General features: G+C 38.8%; 1 protein-coding gene across 5 annotated transcripts in view; it reads left to right on the top strand.

Annotated features, from left to right (window-relative positions):
* Positions 1-13,431: 13,431 nt before the first annotated feature.
* The window catches only part of SNX14 (sorting nexin 14), a 50,733-nt gene continuing 45,068 nt past the window's right edge, over positions 13,432-19,096 (top strand). For 2 of the 5 annotated variants that reach the window (XM_050316558.1, XM_050316560.1), the window contains exons 1-4: positions 13,466-13,625; positions 13,712-13,832; positions 14,679-14,752; positions 14,865-14,943. In XM_050316558.1, the coding sequence (XP_050172515.1) occupies positions 13,486-13,625; positions 13,712-13,832; positions 14,679-14,752; positions 14,865-14,943 (414 nt within the window). In that variant the 5' untranslated portion in view covers positions 13,466-13,485. Of the gene's footprint in view, positions 13,626-13,711; positions 13,833-14,675; positions 14,753-14,864; positions 14,944-19,096 lie in introns of all 5 variants that reach the window. The other 3 variants (XM_050316559.1, XM_050316557.1, XM_050316556.1) reach the window with 3 other exon arrangements.

A 19,096-nucleotide genomic window follows, 5' to 3' on the forward strand; every position in this document is an offset into this window, starting at 1 on the left:
CTCTTGTTTTAATACTCATTTTTGTTTGAAAGGTTTTATATAGGACGTGCATCTGTACTTCTTTTTCTTTTTAGTTTTTAAAGAGATTTGTTACGACCCAGAACTTAAGTTTGTGCTTTTACTGTTGGAGGAAGGCTGTTATTACAGATACTAAGATCAGTTTCTGAATTTCTGCGTTGTACAACTTTTATGTAAATACTGTCTTAAAATCTAAATAAGGAATACTAATTCTGTTCTTTTTGGGGGTGAGGGGTATTACATAGTCTAAAATAAACTTAGCATCCTCTGAAGGCAGGATTCCCAACTTCAGGATAGAAATGTTATATATGGCTGCAACTTTTTTTTTTTTTTCCCTTGTGCCTTTGATTATTCTTCAGAGGCTTAAATTTCCTGTTCAGCATGCCAGTTCTTCCGATGCTTCCATGCATCTGTGAGGGCGGACTTTTTTTTTCAAGAAATACAACTGAAAGGCAACATGGACATAAGCATACATAACATTTTCTCAAAAGAATGTGTTCAATTTGATACATTTCACAAAATTAAGACTGTTGTTCCCTAACTTGCATTAGTGAAAACTTAGTGGGAAATGTTAATTATTTAAAATTCAGTAGCAAGTTTTGAAGTAGGCAGTGAGGCAGTAAACTTTACAACACAGTGTTTGGACAATTGAAATGAGTTTAAGTGCAAGCTTCAGTTTGTGTTAATGCCCTGAAACTTTAATGAATAGTAACTTTAAAACTGGCTATAATAGACTTAGGTCTTTACCGAATGTTTCATTAGTTGGGCAGAGGAAACTCCAGATTGTACTTCGCTATTTGCTCTGTCAGATGAAAATGGGATGTAGCAACAGGAGAGGAAGTCAAGCTAAAGGTTCCTTGATCCTTAATACAGGTAGTGGAGGGAGAAGGAAGGTTATTGTCACTTTATAGCCATCTAGTGCAAACAAACATAATGCTTCCTAGAAGCTCTGATGTTAAATCTCTTTCTGTGAGACTGATTTTGACGTAATCAGCTGGTCACACTTTGCAAGTGGGTAGTTACTTGTGTTATAAAATCTGCAGGACAAAAGAGTGACTTTGCTTTGGTGCCCCATTACCTGGACTGTTATAAAAGACAGATTTATTAAAAAGTACCACTAGGACTAGCTTGTTAGTTTACTTGCAACTTGGAGAGGGGTGATTGTCTCATATAATTATACCTTTTTCTTGCCAACATATAACTGGTTACTATTTTTTTCCATGAAATACGTATTTTTAAATGGCCAGCTCCTGAGCGGATACTGCACAGCTGAGCTCATCTGGAAACATTGGGTTATGAGATTATTTAAAGCTATCTTCATGAAAGCTGCTTTAGATGGTTAGACTTCAGGTACCTGGTAAAAGTTTTTTTTGAAAAAGTAGGAAAAAAAGCATCTGTGAAGCCTAAAAATCAGAGTCATAATATGTAGGTAATAGGTAATGAAATGCAGTTTGAATATTTAAAATTTGAATCACAGAATATGTTTTGGTTCAAATTGTTCATGAAACTTAGTGTCTACTCCAAAGCCAACACTTAATATTCTAACTTGTCATTTAGGTAAAACTTGGAGCATCAAAAATCTATATTCATTAATGGTGACAATTCACCATCTCTGTCTGCACAGTCAGTGTGACAGTGTACTCATTTTGCTCACAAATGTGTAGAAAAAAATACTGAATCTTACCACTTATTTTCTTTGCACTAAGAAAGTTATGAATTGCATTCTTAGTTCTGCTACAAAGCCAGTATAACAACTTATGCCATTTGACTGAACAGAAGATAATGGTAAGTAAAAATAGGCTTTCTAGCACTTAAGTGACTTGGAGTGCCTAAAATCCAACTTCAGTAGACTGTTTAATAGATTCTTTATCTGCAGTGATTAACCGAGGTGGTGCATTTTAACTCTTAGTGTGTCCCACTTCAATGCCAAGCGTAATCTGACACTATTTCATGTTAAATACTTCAAATCTAAAAATGTCTTAAATGCTTCATAGATAATTCGGTATCTGTTTTTAAACTGATGGGTTATTAGTCCTAGTAGACACAGTCAGTCATTGAAAGCCAGGAATGGAATGTTTTAGATCCTGAGTTCCTGGTTCCAAGTGAAGTGCTTTCAGTATTGTTCTGCCATCTAAAGTAACAGTTTTCAGTTTTTTTTTTCTCTTGAGTGGGATGAAGAATGTACCTAATTCTGTCACTTGTGGTTATTTAAAAACCGTATGACTAAATGTAGTGATTTTGGGATTAAAAAGCTTCCTTCTTGAGAATTCAAAAAGGTAATTTTACAGATGTCCCATTAATAAATCAAGGCTTTTCTTAAAGAGCAATTTCAGCATACTTAAGAATGAAGCTGTATTACTGAACACTGGTGAGAGCTAGCCTAATATAAATATGTATCACAATTGGAAGGTGATTTTAATATTACAGCATTTGAGATGACAGATAAAAATACTTAGTCCCTGCATCTGGAAAAGCTGAAGTGGCTATTAAAGGACTGTTCCTGTTTCAGATTGTGGTCAAAGGCTTCCTTTGGCTATTGCAATGAAATGCTTTTTCTTTCACTGCAAACAGTTGTTCTAACAAGCCAACCCATTTCCAGTCCACAATTTTCAACAGAATTTGAGTTTTGTATGTGTGCTTAAATTGGTAATTTTATCAGAAGACAAACCTTTAGTGACAATCACTGGTGTGTATCTTTCACAAAGGGACCAGTGTGTAGCTGCTATGAACTAGTCTAAAGAAACTGTCCTTTATTCATATTATCTACACTTTTACAGAAGTATGTTACTTGACACTTGCTTTTGAATTAGTGGGATGCTTAAAAGCTACTTTGAAGACAATTGGCATGTAATTTGTTAAAATCTGTCAGACTTGGCAGATGAAGAAATATGCTGTGGGTTTCATGCTAAGAGAAGACTAGTCTTGGATGTAAAGGGATGGGAGGTCATAAAGTCTCTCACTGGAAGATCTCACTGAAGATCTGTTACAACAAGCTGTAGGTGGCTTCAAGCATTAGTACCGAGTACAGTGAAAGCTGGGTTTGTGTAGTTGAGTAATCACTGCTGCCTTCCTCCGCTGTGTTTTCATAATGTTAATGCAACCTCTCTGGAAAAAAAAAAAAATCTCATTATAGGATTAACTCCAGTGAGATTGATCTTCCAGTTACAAAGGATCTGGAGGGTCTTAAATCCATTGGATTTAAAGTAACAGGTGTGGTGTTTGCTGCTTGGATTTCCATCAGTCTTTCAATGGAAATGATGTAATAAATAACACTTTGCATTTTTGTTTAATGCTGCACCAACCTGAAGTTTGGTTCATTGATGTTCTGAGCCATTCAGGTGGTCATGTTTCTAGCCAAGAAAATGATCTTAATATTTCCATGTCATGAACTGATCACTAAGTCTCAGACCCAGCAGTTGTTTATTTGTAGTTTGTCTTAGGTTAACTGTTGAAGTTGGTACAGGTTTCTAGTAGGAAGAACAGAGTTTTGTTTTCTTGATGGCAGTATCTAAACTTTCAGTTTATTGGCTTAAGCATAACATTTCTAAAGGGTACTGCTCTCACTGAGTAGAGGAAGAGTACACAGATGAAAAGTGAAAAAGTATTGCTGGCTAAGCTTTTTGGCAGGTGAATCTTGCCAGTGTGTAATGCACCTTCAAAGTGCATGAAGGTGTACTTGCCATGCAGGTACAGGTGGCATTGAGGTATATCAGGTAGTGGTCACATCTCAGCAAGTTTGGCTCATACTACCTTCAGGAAGTGGCCTGCACCAAAGCAGAATATGTGGTACCAAAGTACATGAAAATGCTGTAGTTTTACTGTGGAGCATAGGTAGGTAATGATCAATTATTGTAGTCTGATTTTTGTAGTCTCTGGAAGAACATGAGACAGTCTTGCATAATGTGTATTACATGTTCCTACATCCTTGTGAAGCAACCCTTTTTTACTTCAATACATGAAGATTAAAACATGTAAGATTGAAATACTTTATGCAGTTAAAAGATACAATGCTACAGTAACTTAGCAATTCTGGTTTTAAGTTCAGATGGCTGGGTGTAGTTACAGCCCAGTAATTGAGGCATGTATTTTAGAATCACAGTGATTTTTTGACTCTGTCAAGAAACGCCCTGCTGTTAAACTGATTCAGTCTATCTTAGAATCCCTGTAGCTAGTAAAAATGCATATACTGGGCAGGGGGAGAGGATACCAAAACCAGCCCACAAGAACCAAAACAAAAAAACAACCCCAACACTCTTATCCCCTAACTCTGAAAGATGTTTTGGAAGAGGATTGAATATGCAGCCATTTCTAGGCATATGCAAGTCAAATAGGTGATAGGTGTTGAATTCTTAGATCTGGGACAAGTGAAATAAATGTGGTAATCTTGGAACTTCTGCCTCTCAACTACATGGTAAAAATGATGCAGAGGGATGTCAGGTTTAACAGCTTACCTAAAATTGTGGTTAATTTTCAAATGAAAAAAGAACAGACATGTTTTGACTTGGACATTTTGAAGGGCTAAAAGTGTCTCTGTGAAAAGGGAAAGGGAAAACTTACAGGGTCTTCTGTAAATACCTCTGTTCTTTCTAAAGCTGTGATGACCAGGGAAGTTCCTCCTCAGAAAAATACAAAGGAGTTTGTCTTGTATTTAACAAGTTGACAAAGGAGTGGTCACACCAGAAAGACTCTCCTCCTGGGAAAGCTCTTAGCATATTATTTGCTTCCTGAGAAAATGTAAGGTAATGAAACAAAATAGATAGGGAGACAACCTGGCAAACCACAATGTAGAACAACTTCATTTAGCTGTGTTACGTCTTTGTAGGATCTTTCCTGCCTCTAATCAGTCTGTCCTTTCCTGTGAAAGGTAGGTACACTCCAAGCCAGGCACCATGTAGCAGCCATAGCGTGATATGAGGGGAATGTCAGGTGATGCATCTTGGCCAGATTGAAACATCAGGTCAAAAGCAGACACAGGGTCCTTGGATTACATGTCAAAAGGTAAGAATATCCTATCCTGGCTGTCATGATCATCAGGGCCACATTATCTTGACACAAATTTCAGAAGAAAATTGTATCCTTATAAGGGAGGAGGTTTTAAACATAGCAAAGTACAAAACTCCTGAAAAAATCCCATATATTCCAAATATGGACCTTTTTTTTCCCCCATGTGGGTGAGGAGTTCCTCCATCTCTTTTTAATGGTATAATATTTGCTACTCACTGCTTTTAATAATCCATTAACAGGTAGATAAAAATAGTTGAACAAAACAACTTAAAAGGCTGATGATGCCCCGTAATTGAGTGATGCTTGAGGGAATGCTGAGTTAGTAGCAAAGCTTGCATGTGAAGTCTTGATTTGAATGACTTCAAATCAAAGGGCACAAAATGAGAATAGGTGTTCCACTTGTAAAGCTGGTGTGAAATTGTCATAAGGTAGAATACACTTAGAAATTTTAGTTTACCAGCGTGGTCTCTACCTCCTGAGTTAAAAGAGAATAAATCTTTGTATGTTCATCGGTGCTCAAGATATACAGAAGAATTTGTTTTCATAGATTTCAGTGGGTAAAAGTTGTCATTTTTGCTGCAGGTGAGAACAGCATCTCTGAACACTTAGTGGGAAATGGGAGTACCTGACAGTAAAAGTAATAAAAAAAGCAGCTGATAGAGATAGGTGCATGTTCTAAGTTCTTTGTGAAGCTCAGGTGAGCAGCTCTGAGTTAAGGCACCTTGGACTAAAGGTACTAACTCTTATGTCTCCTCACTTCCAAGACTGTTCCTCCAAATAATAAGATTTCAGTTTTGGTCCTTTCTTTTTGCCCTTGGGCTTCAGGGAAAGAGAGTCATTACTGCATAGGTGGCTTGACTTCTCCAGGCCTAACAAACAACTGAAGCGCAAAACGGGAGCACAAAGCTGGGCAGTGGTCCAGGAAGGCACCAGATACATGGGCTTTTCAGAATCAAGACTGATTGATATTCCGAGTTTCTTGACCATAATCTATCCCAGAAACACACTGGATGTAGACAATATACCACACTACAGTGATAGCTTAGTACTTGGTCTACAGTTTACCATATCGATGCTGAATTGTGATTGGTGGAGAATTTTCTACTTGTCCTAGATAAATAACAGCCAACAGACTGTTAGAGAATCCTTTTTCTATTTTAAAAAAATAACTTTGCTCTTGCATTTGAACTGCAGTGATACCAACTTGAGGTCTATATGCTGCATCCAAGTTTTGTGTGTTGTGTTAGGAGCTCTTAAATACATCTGTTGAAATCCCAAAGATCTCATTCTTCTGAGATTTCATAACTTCTGGGGTGGTAGTGGTGGAAATACTACAGCCTGGACCTACAGAGAAGATGTCAAACTCGAGATTGGACTGGAAAACTCACAGCTTTTTAAAGGGAAGAAAAGGTTATTCCTTACAGTTTGATATAAAGGATAATTAAATCATTTACATTTTATATACTTCAAAATATATATCTGTGAAAGAGGAAGAACTTAATGCTTCATGTTTTAAGCAGTTTCTGTTGTGATTCATTTGTAGAAGGGTAAGTCAGGTAGCTTAGACAATAGCAAGTAATTCAGTCACAAATCAGAAATTGATTTATTAAGTTTCAGAAAAATAGTGAGTGTTAATAATAATCCCCTGTATGATATCAGACCTTACTAGCTCCAATGCCTTTGCTAGCTAGAATACTAGTTACTGAAATAAAACAGAAAATAAAAAGCAAAGGAAAACTTATAGTAGAGTTTTGCAGTACTTGGCGAAGTCTTCCAAGTAGCCCTTGTTTCTTGATTTCACCGTTGGTGCCTTTTCCAAACAGCATGAAGTCCTCTTATCTGCCTAAGCATGCACTCTCCCTCCCCAAAGGACACTTGGGGAAACTGAGCAAGTGCCAAGTGTGCACCATAACCAGGAACTGCATTTGCAGAACTTCTGGAGGAATCTGTTTCTTGCTGCTCTAGAAGAGAGACTGTGGTGTTCTGTCCTGCCAAGGTATGTCCTGCTTATTTACCCACCCAGGGACCAGAAGTACCATTAATACCAGTGCCAGAGCTGATGTGGTGTACAATAATACGTCACTTGTTTTTTTTTTCCTATTAGATATACCAGCAAAAAGGGGAGGGAGGGGGAACGTTGGCATACTTCCAGGAACTTTGGCTCCTGTCTGAGAGGTAGCATTGAACAGTTACAAGCTGTAAGGATTGATCAGCTGTGAGCTGACACCTGACCTTGCAGAGCATGGGACTGAATTTAGCTTCTTAAATTCTCTTATTATAACAATAATATTCCTCTTGTAGTGCAGCTTTACCATGGCACTATATGCTCCAGTAATACCACAAAATAAGTAAGACAGGAAAGTTGACCACGTGCTTCAAAAAGCCTCAAGACTCATCCTTGCATATGAGGAGGAACAGCCTTCTATCCAGCCTCTCAGCATATCACGTTTTGCATTTTGCCTGTTTGCACAGAATCAGGTTTTTTTTTTTGCTTTTATCATATATTCAATATTCTTTATGTCCTATTCATTTTTATTTTCTTTTTAAACATTTTGAAAGTGCTTCAGTTTTTGCTGTACATAATTTAAATGGAGGAAATATCCAACTGATTCTGTATCTCCTCGTCCAACAAATGGCAAACAAAACAGTATCCTGGCTATACAAGTGATTCTGTAACAATTCCTGTGAAGTGTCTGATGAAAGACTTAAACACAGCTAACTTTTTGAGGGTGACAATTTTGTTTAACTTTTACCCTATCCTACTTTTATATACTTGATGTTGTCTGAGAAACTCATTGCTTAAACTAAAAATACCTATGGAATGTTCTGACCTGACAAAAGCACTCAGGGCACTTACTGCTGTGTCCACAAAAGCTAAAAGCAATGGGCTTCAGGATACCAACTCACCAGTCTCTAAAAGAAGCTCTTACAGATTTCATCACTATGTCTGGGTTTACATGGTCATTTTCAGCACATCCAGTGGATGTGTTAGTATCCAGAGACCTTTCTCTGCTAGCACAACAGCAACCCATACAATTAGTCTTTTTTTTCCACTTCTAACAAGATCTGCCTCTTGATTAAAACTTACTGAGTATGGAAATGTTTTAGGTTGGGATTTTTTTTCCACTGTTTTAAGGAGCAAAAAAATTAATCCATCAGAAGTGAGAGTTGTATCCAAATGAGGCAAAAAGAAAAATAAATATTCATAAGCTAAAGTGTGTTAAAATAGTCTGGGGCAGGGCAAAAAAAAAAAAAATTTAAGAAGGCACTAGTTCTACTAATAACAATTTTGAATGCTGTTTTGTTACGTTTTGTTCCCCATGTTGCAGCCTGTCCCTACTCCAGTGGTACACAACAAAGGAGATAATGAAATTGAAAAAGGAGAAAGTGTACAGCAAACATAATAAAAGGTACAAAAGTTGGTCTTACAGGAAAGACAGTTCACTGGAGCAAGAATCTTAATTTTGGAAAAGGCAGTTTGCTCAGGTGGACAAGGTATTTTGACAAAATGAATAAGCACCAATTGTGCTGAATAGGGAATGATTTTTCACCATCTTTAGTAGTAAATGTTTGGAGAGCTGTGTCTTCACACAAGTGTAAGTGGTGGAACTCCTTGCTGCACAATTTTTATGGATATTGAAGTTCATGGCAGTTCAAAAAGCAGCTTGAAACTTAGGAAGTAAATGTTTTCTCAGGATAGCCCCACGATTACAAATCAGAGTAAAAGAATGTTCCAGGAAAGCATTATTATATTCTTGCTATGCTTTTACAACTTTTTCCTAGGTATGTGTCCCCTGTTGACCTTCATCACAAACAGGATGCTCACACAGCTGAACCTTTGCTGATCCAGTATAGTTGTTCTATGAATCCAGCATGTATCTGTGACTTAAGACTAGCTTTAAATTTCCCAGGTCTAATAGTTTTGATGTATAGGAGCTGCAAGACGTTGCAATGACTTAAGAGAAACACATCATCTTACAAGGATTATGTTAATGCATTTTCAGCTGAAACAAGGAAACACGGCTCAAGTTCCTCATCGGAACTCCCTGCTTGAAAATTTGCCCCCTTGACCAAGGCTGGTCAGTGGGAATTGAATTCCCTTTGGGACCTGACATAGCTATTTTCACGACCTGTTCAAGGCAGGGTTTTCTTGATCACCATAGCTTAATTTTCATTTAGACTGAGCTCTTCAGTATGTGCTATAGCATTGCTTTAGCTGTTTGCATTAGTACACTCCTCATTTCTTTCAGTAACTTTTTCTTACAAATTCTTAACATCCATCTCAACATTCCCCTATTCCTCCCTGATCAGCCTAGATTTTTCAAAGGAATTGCATTTTCCAAATCTTTGCCTTGCACATGCGACCAATTCAGCTACCTCACTTAATGTGTATATCCAGACACCTTGTCTTTTTTTTTCCCCTCAAGCAAACTAAGAAAATTTCTACAGACTATAGCTTTGCCAAATATTGCCACAAAACCTAATATTATTTTCTTTTAAGCATTTTTCCAGTGTCTTCTGTATACATATTGTTCCTCTCTTTACGCATACATATTCCTGCAAGCCTTTATTTTTTATTGTCTTGTAATCACCTTCTACACCTACCTTGCAACTTTCTGCTATATTTTCTTTTCCTTTAATGTCCCATAAACTCTAGTTTATGACTGGACAAATTATTTTAATCTCTAATATCTAAATTCTCTCTAGAGTCTAATCTGTGAAAGAATTTATTCACAAAAATCATTTTCATGTTAATAATTTGAAGAAAAGCTTTATATACTAGTGCTGCTCTGACACTTTTTACTTTCTCCTTGAGAGTTAAAAGTTTTTCAAGGCAAAACTGGCTCTAGCACACTACCTGTTTTTTTTTTTGTTGTTTTTAATTTCTTCCCAAATGGACCTTGTTTGTCGCAGTGAAATTCTAACACATTCTTTGCTCCTCAGCACCTCTGTGGTTTGCCCAGCATCATTCCTGTTGGGCATACTAAACTGACCATCTGGAAACTGTCCACTTGAAGTGGTTTCTTTTACTTGAATTTCATTACCAGAACGGTCACCCTGTCTTTTTATTCCCCTCCAAGTCTTTATTTTGTCCAGTGTCAGTCAGTGACTTCATGGTTTCAGTCCTAAATGCAGACTGGTAGGTATTTTCAGGTTTTCTAATTGAACTGTATTTACAGTCTGGGGGGGGGAAAGAAAAAAAAAAGGAATGATGAATTTTGAGTGGTATGTTACAACTGAAACTTCTTAGCCCCCTCCCCTTAAGCTTCAATTGCCTGTGAATCTGCTTCTAAACAAACAACAAAATGTTGACGTCGGTGTCAGGTCCTTGGCAGTTACACTCTCTGCAGTGATCTTTTAAAAAGGATTTTGCATATCTTTGCATATACTTTTGGCTCCAGGTTATCACTTCCTCACCCAGTTTTCCTTAATCTTGTCATACTGAGGGTCAATGTGTGGTCTAGGAAACAAAGACAAGAACCTACAACCATGAGCAGCACACATTCCATACAGCTGTGACATGCGCAGGCCTGTGTGGGTGGTAGAGAGAGCTGCCCCCCCAGTTGCCATAAATCTTGATGATTACTAGTTTATTAACTCATTAACAAACAAATTAATATGGCTATTTATAGCAGTAAACCTAATTTTGCTTGCCAAACTGCTAATAATTATTCACCTATCCAAACCAGAAATGTGTATCACACGGTCAGCTGTCTTCTCCCCCAAAGTTTCAGTGTCCCCTTAAAGGCCCAGAAGCACTACTAAACAGCATTTTTCAGCTCAGGTTTGTTGCATACACCTGAGTGATCTCACACTGAAACCAGTAACTGTTGATGGATGCCCATAAAGTTTTGAACTTGAAGAAGTCAAGCCCAAGTGCTTAACTTTTGGGGGGGTCGGACAGGTCAACTTCAGTTTCACTTCTTTATTTAAGCTAAGCTATTTGCTGACTATTAAAAATGAATGTTCTCCAAAGTTATCTGCTAAATAGCTTAAGTTAAAGGTTAATATGAAGCCTTCTACTTAAACTTCTGGAAAGAGCCCACAAAATGAACAGGGACTTTTGGGAAAAATTATAAAGGAAAATTAATTCCTGGTTGGGTATATATGAAGGATTAGCTATTTTAAGTTAGCCTTGACAACTGTGTCCTTGAAAGAGATAAATATGTAATGCAATCAGCTGGTGAAAATCTGTGTATTACAGTTCACTGCCCGGTTTATTTAAAAATGGCTTTTTTGAAGGTAAATAATAAAAGCACTTCAGTAAATACAATCTCAGCCTTACGACTTACATTAGCCAACAACTGTAGGTTTATATTTTAAGTTGTTGAAAATCTATACTAATATATTTTTGAACGTGCAAGCTTCTGTTGCCATTAAGCCCCCTGCCTCTCTCCCTGTGAACACCAAAACATGGCTCCATGAGATGACTTGTATGGTCAGTGAAAGATTCATTTATATTTTAGCTGCTAAAATAAAATCTATCTTTCCAGAATAAGCCAGTCCTGGCCACATTCTTTCAGGGCCCATCTCCAGATGCATGCTTTCCCCTGGCAGTTCTCCAGTTGACCACAGAATCTTTGTAAGCATTTATGTGAAGAGAGAAATACTCGCTATTGCTAAGGAATGGATAAAGTTCTTATTTCTCTCAGAATTTTGAAAAGCTTGGTGTTGTCAGTATTTCCCTTTTATTCATCTGTACTTTTATTTCATTGGAAAATAGATGTCAGCAGTGTCTTTCAGTGTACCAGAACAATCCAGGGACCACGATGGCAGAGTGGGCAATGCCAATGCTGCTGTCTCCAGCAGAGCAGGACAGTGTAAAGCAGGTTGTTGTTTTGTCTGCCCGGCAGATGTAAAGTCTGTAAACTGAAGGAAATTCCACAGCTTCTCAGATAATAATGTACAATTACTGCCAAATGTGAATGTGGCAGTTTTAGAGTAATTATAATCCTCAACAATGAAGCTACAAATTAAAGAAACTTAACTTGATGTAGAGAATGCAAATGGAAGCAGGAGTTTGACTTAAGCTCCTGCTGGTTTGCTGTGCAAGTCACCTCCTATGTTACGGTTATGTGATGCTGTGGCATCTTTATGAGATAGTGTAACTTCTTTCTAAAGAAAGATAAGTGACTAAAAATCACAAGCAGTAAAGCTGAAGGTAGAGTAAGCAGATGGCAAAAAAAGTGCATCTTAGGAAAATTAATTTATTCTGAATAGACTGTATGGAGATCTGCTGTGTGAATTCACCTTGTTTTTTTTTAACAGAAAATGTGGACTGACATGAAATAATACTTTGCAGAGGCTCTTAAAGAAATTCAAGCTGACCCTGAGCTTTTGCCAAGCTCTCTGAGAAAGGTCAACATACTGAAGTCAAACTGCAGCATTTCACCTGCTTGAGAGGTCAAGGGAAGCGTTGCCTGACACATCATCTGAGCAAAGATTCTGAAAGCTGTTTTCAGCTTTTGATTTCTAGATACTGACTCACCTTCCAAATACTATCTTTTCCCTAACAGCATCCTTAGAGTTCTGATTCTTCTGAACAGAAGTGTTCCATGTGCTCTCACTTACTGAATGTGCTCAAATGTGCCTGCGTGGGGCTAGTACAAATGACCATAACAACAGCAACTTCTTGAAACAGCTCAAAAGCAGGCACCTCTCCCTAAGCAGGTATCTTTCATATTTGCCAATTAGAAGCCCTTTAATCAGTAGGATTTCCCAGAAGTTATTTTATTTTGGCCATTGAACCTGTATTCCCCATAAGCAGTAGAGTCCTATTAACGCAGCCTTGAGTTTCGTAAGACTGAGTAACTACAGAGCTTCTGAAGGGCACTCAAGTGGTTTGAAAGCTTGTGACTTGCAGTAGAATGAAGAATAATGCAGAATAAAGAAGGCATTATTCATGTCAGGTCGGCTTTAAATCGTTTTCACTAGCCATAAACTACATGCCAGATCTCTGTTTTCAATGTTTTACCCTTGTACGCTACTGATGTTAAGGTGGGGTCTTGTTACATTCCCTACTCAGTTCCTTTTCTTTACAACCAGCTACCAAGTTTGAGAGGTGTTTATACGGGTTTTAGCGTCTCTGAATGATTTAGTTCAGTCATCATCTAAATATAGACCATATAATCAGAGGCAGCAGTTTCTGTCCGCTTGGCGCTGGGAGCCCCCTTGCCGCCCAGAACCCGAGTATTTATAACTAGGTAAGCTTTCCGTCATCGGAGATCTCCTATTTACAGCGCCTGGCAGCCTGTGTTAGGCCGCACAGCTCCAAATGCCACCGAGGGTGGGAATGCTGCTGCCAGGATACCCCACAGACGCGACCTGGGCTCCCGGTGCTGCTGCGCGGCCGCCGCCCCCTCAGCCGCGCCCTGTGACGCGGTGCCCGTCACGGCGCCGCCATCACGGGGCGCCGGCGGCGGAAGCGGCCCCGCCTGGCCGGGCCGCGCGGGCACGGCCGCCATGGGCTGGCTGGGGGCGGCCGGGCGGCGGCTGCGGCGCCGGCTGCGGGGCACCGAGGCGCTGCGGGACACCTGCCGGCAGTACCCGCTCTCCTGCTGCCTCCTCCTGGGGCTGGCCGCCGCCACCCTCCTCCTCAACCGGTAAGCGAGGGGGCGCGGCGGGGGAGCCGGGCCCGGCGCGGCGCTGCCGCTCACGCGGTGATGTTTCCTTCCTGTGTGTTCGCAAGGTATCTTCACGTCCTGATGATCTTCTGGTCGTTCGTGGCGGGCGTCGTCACCTTCTACTGTTCCTTAGGACCGGATTCCCTCTTGCCCAATATTCTGTTCACAATAAAATATAAACCCAAGGTAAATATGTCTGAGCAGTCGTTAAAGATAAGGATTTACACTGGGCAGCAATTCCTGTGTAATTCTAGCTGCTTTCAGAAATAATGTACATCGGTACAGCTCATGTCCTCCAATGATATAGGTGTTTTATAGGAAATAGATGATGATTAAGACTTTGGATTCAGCACACCTTTTTGCATAGCCCCATCAAATCTAGGTATGGCTGCAAAGCTTGTTGTTGGGAGTGTTTATGGATGTTGTTTAGTTCTTTGCTCATTTCACCTTTTGAGTAATTGTAAATAAATACGTTTTGAGCATTTGAGGTAGTGGAGAAATGATGTAATTGTTTGCTCTTTTATTGAGACTTTTTCTTTTCTAAAAATGCCTTTGGCAAGCCAGTGCTGAGTCTTCTTTGCTCAGTGTAATCAAAATTGTGTAAGTGGTACTGCATTGCAAAAAGAAAAACATTCCCAAAGCAAACTGCTGTTTTATAGCTTAAAATGGTTTTGCATAGAATTTCATAGGACTAAAAAATTACAGTTGCAGTAGTTCAAGGCTATGAGTAAGGCAAGTTTTGCAGAAATCCCAGCTGGTCTGTTATTAGACTGACTAATGTCTGGGGAGATGAGATGTGAAAGGATACCTGTCTCCTCACACTTTGTTTCAGTGGAAGTGATTTTTCTGTTTGGTTCAGTTGTTTCTCTTACAGTGCCTTGTTATCTTGTTTTCCTGCTGGGAGAACAACATTGTCTTTATTCAGCTCTCTGTAGTAATATACTCTAAAAGGAAATTCATGAATGTGTCGATATATTAATAGAGTTATCATTTTGAAGAACGTAAACTTGTCCAAGTATCTTCTCTTAGCAGTTGGAATTGCCAGAGCTGTTTCCCCAGGGTCACAGTTGTGCTGTATGTGGCAAGGTCAAATGCAAGAGGCACAGGTAAATTACATCTGTGGCACTGGTAAGCTTAGTATTGCTGACATTTTATACATCGTGGTAGGAAACTTTCAGTTACTTATTGTTACATAAACTTTTCCATGCTCTCCTATAGACCTACATTGCTTCTGGAAAACTATCAGCCATGGCTGGATCTGAAAGTGCCTTCCAAGGTCGATGCATCACTCTCAGAGGTAATTGGCATATTGTTTCTTTAGTACCTTAGACTTCTGTGGGTTTTTATTACGTGTCTTTTAGACCTTTTACTTCTGGTTCAGTAGATAGCTCAGATGTACTTCCCAAGTATTTTAACTTCTCCACGTGAAAGTCAAATCAAAAGAATATGTGCCAGGAGCAGAGGGGTGAGGTGGTGTGCTTGTTAACCAGGATGTGACTGCTTGTGTGGTAGTGCACCTAGAACATAGAAGAAATGTCTCTTTAAATGTAGAAGAATATTTATAAGAACAGTTATAATTGAATGTGTACAATTCTTGAAAAGTTGAGAATTTTGCCCTGCTTGGCTTGTTGGAGTAGAGGGTAAGAAATGATTTGCTCCAGCTACAAAATTTCTGTGATGAAGATGATAATGTGATGGTAGGGAGACTAAAAGAAAGGTGGAAAGAGGCTGTTTACAAGAGCATGTAGTGACAGGACAAGGTGGAATGAATTCAAACTGAAAGAGGGTAGGTTTAGATTAGATATTAGGAAGAAATTCTTTACTGTGAGGATGGTGAGGCACTGGAACAGGTTGCCCGGAGAATCTGTGGATGCCCCATCCTTGGAGGTAATTAGGGCCAGGATGGGTGGAGCTCTGAGCAATCAAGTCTAGTGGTGGGCAGGTGTCCCTGCTCATGACAGGGCGGTTGGAACGATATGATTTTTAAGGTCCTCTTCAGACTGAACCATTCTATGATTCTATCCGTTTATTTAAACTGATCAGGCAAAGTAGTAACAAAATCTGTCTAAAAAAAAAAAGAAATCAGTGGATTTACTCTAGGAAGAATAGCATAGATATATTTTTAATAAGGGTATAAATCTGGAATTTTATTTTGTTCTAATCTCTTAGAAAGGAGCTATCTGAAGAGCAGGTTTTTTTTTGGTCGTTTGTTTGGGGTTTTTTTCCCCTTGGTTGGTAGTTGATGGAATATACTGGCAGCTAAACAGATAAGTTTTAGTTGTTTTTTAAAGCTAGGAAAATACACAAGCATGTATGTACCTCAATATCCATTTATTTAGAATTCCAGCTTCGGAGTTCTGTGGCAGGAGGAAGAACAATTGGCATACCAGAAGCGAGAAGATTTTTGCATGTCAGTTCTTGCAATTAACAACATGGTTTATGAAGTCAAAGCTGCATGTGTTTGTGGTGTAAGCTATCACTTTAGTTACCTCTGCCTAATTGGGTCGCAGGCATGGACCATTGCAGGAATAGGAGAAGAATAAAAACCTTAAAGGAAGGGAGGGATGGACAATTGAGGAATGCTTTTAAAAAAGGACACGTAACAACTTGCTGACTTCGTTTAGTTTAATGAAGTGACTTCCTCTGCCATTTCAGAAGTGAACATTTATTCTTTTAAATGACTTGTTCTGTTATTTTTTTAAATAAGTTTAAGTGTATTAAAATGACAGTATTGCTGAATACCATTTCAGTCAACTATTACTTTAATAACAGAATATAAAATAAACAGTTCTATGCATGCAACATTTTTAGAATTTTGGGTACCAAATATATGTGACAGTGTACCAAAGGATGTGGTCAAATGCTGAATAACTGGAAATTTTCCTCTGTAGCTTAAATGGGAATTTAATGCTAACGAGATTGTTTGTAGTATCTTATTCATAAGGGATACAAGTAGATACCATAGTTATCTTCTAAGACTGATCTTTAAAATGTGTTACCACCCCTTGGCATTTTGTATTTGATTGCTGTTGCTGTAATTCTGCCTTTACCAAAGCAGTGAGCTTTTCTTAATTTTACTTCATACTTCGGTGGCGTGTCCCAGGCCCTGCTTTATTTAGCATTGTACACGTGGCTTTTGTGTATCTATGCCTTGTTTCTCATTCCTTTATCTTTGTGTGCTTAACTAGAGGGAAGTACCAGACCTGAGTTCTGTGCCTTCCTTCGGGCAGAGAGCCAGGGTAATCCTCTTCAACGTCCCACAAAAAGCAGTCTGAGCCACTATTATCAGCTGTGTAGGGCAGATACTATTTGGAATGAGAAATTTCTTTGCATTGTTCCTCACTGCAGCTCTTCTCAACTGGTTAAAAGGATGGCAAGGGTTCTGCCCACACCCTGTTCCTCTTGACCATCTGCTCTGAGGATGCAGTATGTAATGCTGACCTGGAATTAGATAGCCTGCTTCAGGTTGGAAGAAGAGACTGCTCTTACTTTCTTTTGTGGGTTAGTCTTACATTAGAGAGAAGCTGATACAGTGTGAACTGAATTAGGATTAATTAGATTCTAAAGGAGTGCCCAGTGCAACCTACTTCTAAAAAGCAGATTCTTCAAGTACTTGGAATAATTCTGGGATTTTGTTTATAATCTATTAGTTTTTCTAGTTCTTCTTTTGTAGGTTGAAGAATTTTGGCAATACTCTCATTTCCAAATGTTTCTAATTTGAACCAGTTGTATAACCTTTATGCTTGTTTTTTCAAGTGCTTTCAGAATAATTTAGTACACACTCAAATCAGAAGTCCAAGATTTTCTTACAAGTATGGATTTTTTTCTCCTTTGAATTGTGATGGCAGTTTGTTGCACTTCGCAAATTCTTAATCTTTTGCAACCTTTAGGCTATCTAGCTGCTGTACGTGGTTTAGAAGAAGAATTAAAATCTGTGCTTGGATGTTCCCCCCAGCTGAACTCTAAACTATCTCAACCATGCATCTACCAATATTGTATAGTGTGGGCTGTATCCTGCACAAAAATAATGCAGTGACCTAAGTGTGATTTTGTTTCCAGTTTCTAATCCATTTAGTGTTATGTTTCTTCAATGTTTTCTTTCTTTTTGAATAAGGACATGATCTCTGTTGGTCAGTTTTATGTTTGTTTATAGTCCAGGTGCTACAGATTGCATAGAGGAGAATTTAATTCTGTTGTTCTCTTAATGAACTCATCTTTTTCCTTACAATCTCATTTTTGCTATGTGAGTGATGGTTGCAGTCAAATCTGTGGAAAGCTGCTCAGCTACTCTTGATTGGTGTCATGAAATAAATGCCCTACTGGATCAAGGTGCTGCTGTCTTTTGATCTCACAGTTTTGTTTGTGGTTTGTTTTTTTTTTTTAATTCTTAAGTTCTTGGGTTCTTGACTCGATTATGGGACTAGAATTTTTTTTCTTTTCTAAAAGTTAGAAATGGAAAAATGCATGACAAGAAATCAGTTACTGTCTGAACGTACTCTTTGCCATTCCTGACCTCTTTCAGCAGCACAATGGGCTGCATGCTTTTTTATTGGGAATGGCTTGTTCCACTCTCAAGAAGTGGTCTCAGCTATCTAGTTGGACTGTCTTTTAAGGCTTTATAATTGTCATTGTGGTTTATTGCTCCTTTCCACTCTGATGTGGCCTGGTAGTTTTGACCTGCTACTGACTCAGTCATCACTCTGCTCTACGTTCCTCCTTCTGATAGCTGGGGTCAGCTGTGTGGCAGTGCCAGAAAGCTTGTCTCAGCAGCAAAGACTGACTAGCTTGCAGTGTTGCAGTGCATTCTAGAAAATAATTTCTTCTTCTTTTTTTTTCTGCAGCTGCTGCTTATATTGTTAACTGCTGCATTTGGTTTTACACTTGTACTCTCTTTCCAATTTAAAGCTGCCCACGCAAAGTAGAAAGAGTAATTTTGCAAAATGCTTGAAAATAGGTTGGCTTCAAATGAAATGACTCATCATTTGTATTTTAAAAAAAAATGACTCATCATTTGTATTTAAAATAATATACAGACAGGGAAATGGGTTATCATTAGCTGTCATTCTTAGAGATGTCCCATCTACTTTATTGGCATGGTGTAGTGTGAGCAATTGAGCTTGAGTAATACTGTTGGTGTTGCTAAGAATGGGAGTGGGTGCACATGTCCTGCTTTCCCAATGCTTTATGGAAGTGCAATGGATAATGTGACAGGTTTTTTTTCTGTCTTACAGAATTACACTGATAGAGCCTGGAATGCTCAAGGGGAAACAGTATGGATTGCATGCCTTGAAATCCAGTTAGTGGCAGTCAGTGGCTTATTATTCCTTGAGTGCTTGTATTTTGTAGTAGGGAGGATTTCACTCCATGGCTCTGTTTTAACTTCTGTACAGCACCTTGGTGCAATGGAGCATTATACCCAACTGCTTCTACCATGCCATGTGCAAATAGGG

Source organism: Myiozetetes cayanensis, unplaced genomic scaffold (genome assembly GCF_022539395.1).
Source record: "Myiozetetes cayanensis isolate MyiCay16 unplaced genomic scaffold, myiCay2020 scf2-11, whole genome shotgun sequence".
Lineage (NCBI taxonomy): Eukaryota > Metazoa > Chordata > Aves > Passeriformes > Tyrannidae > Myiozetetes > Myiozetetes cayanensis.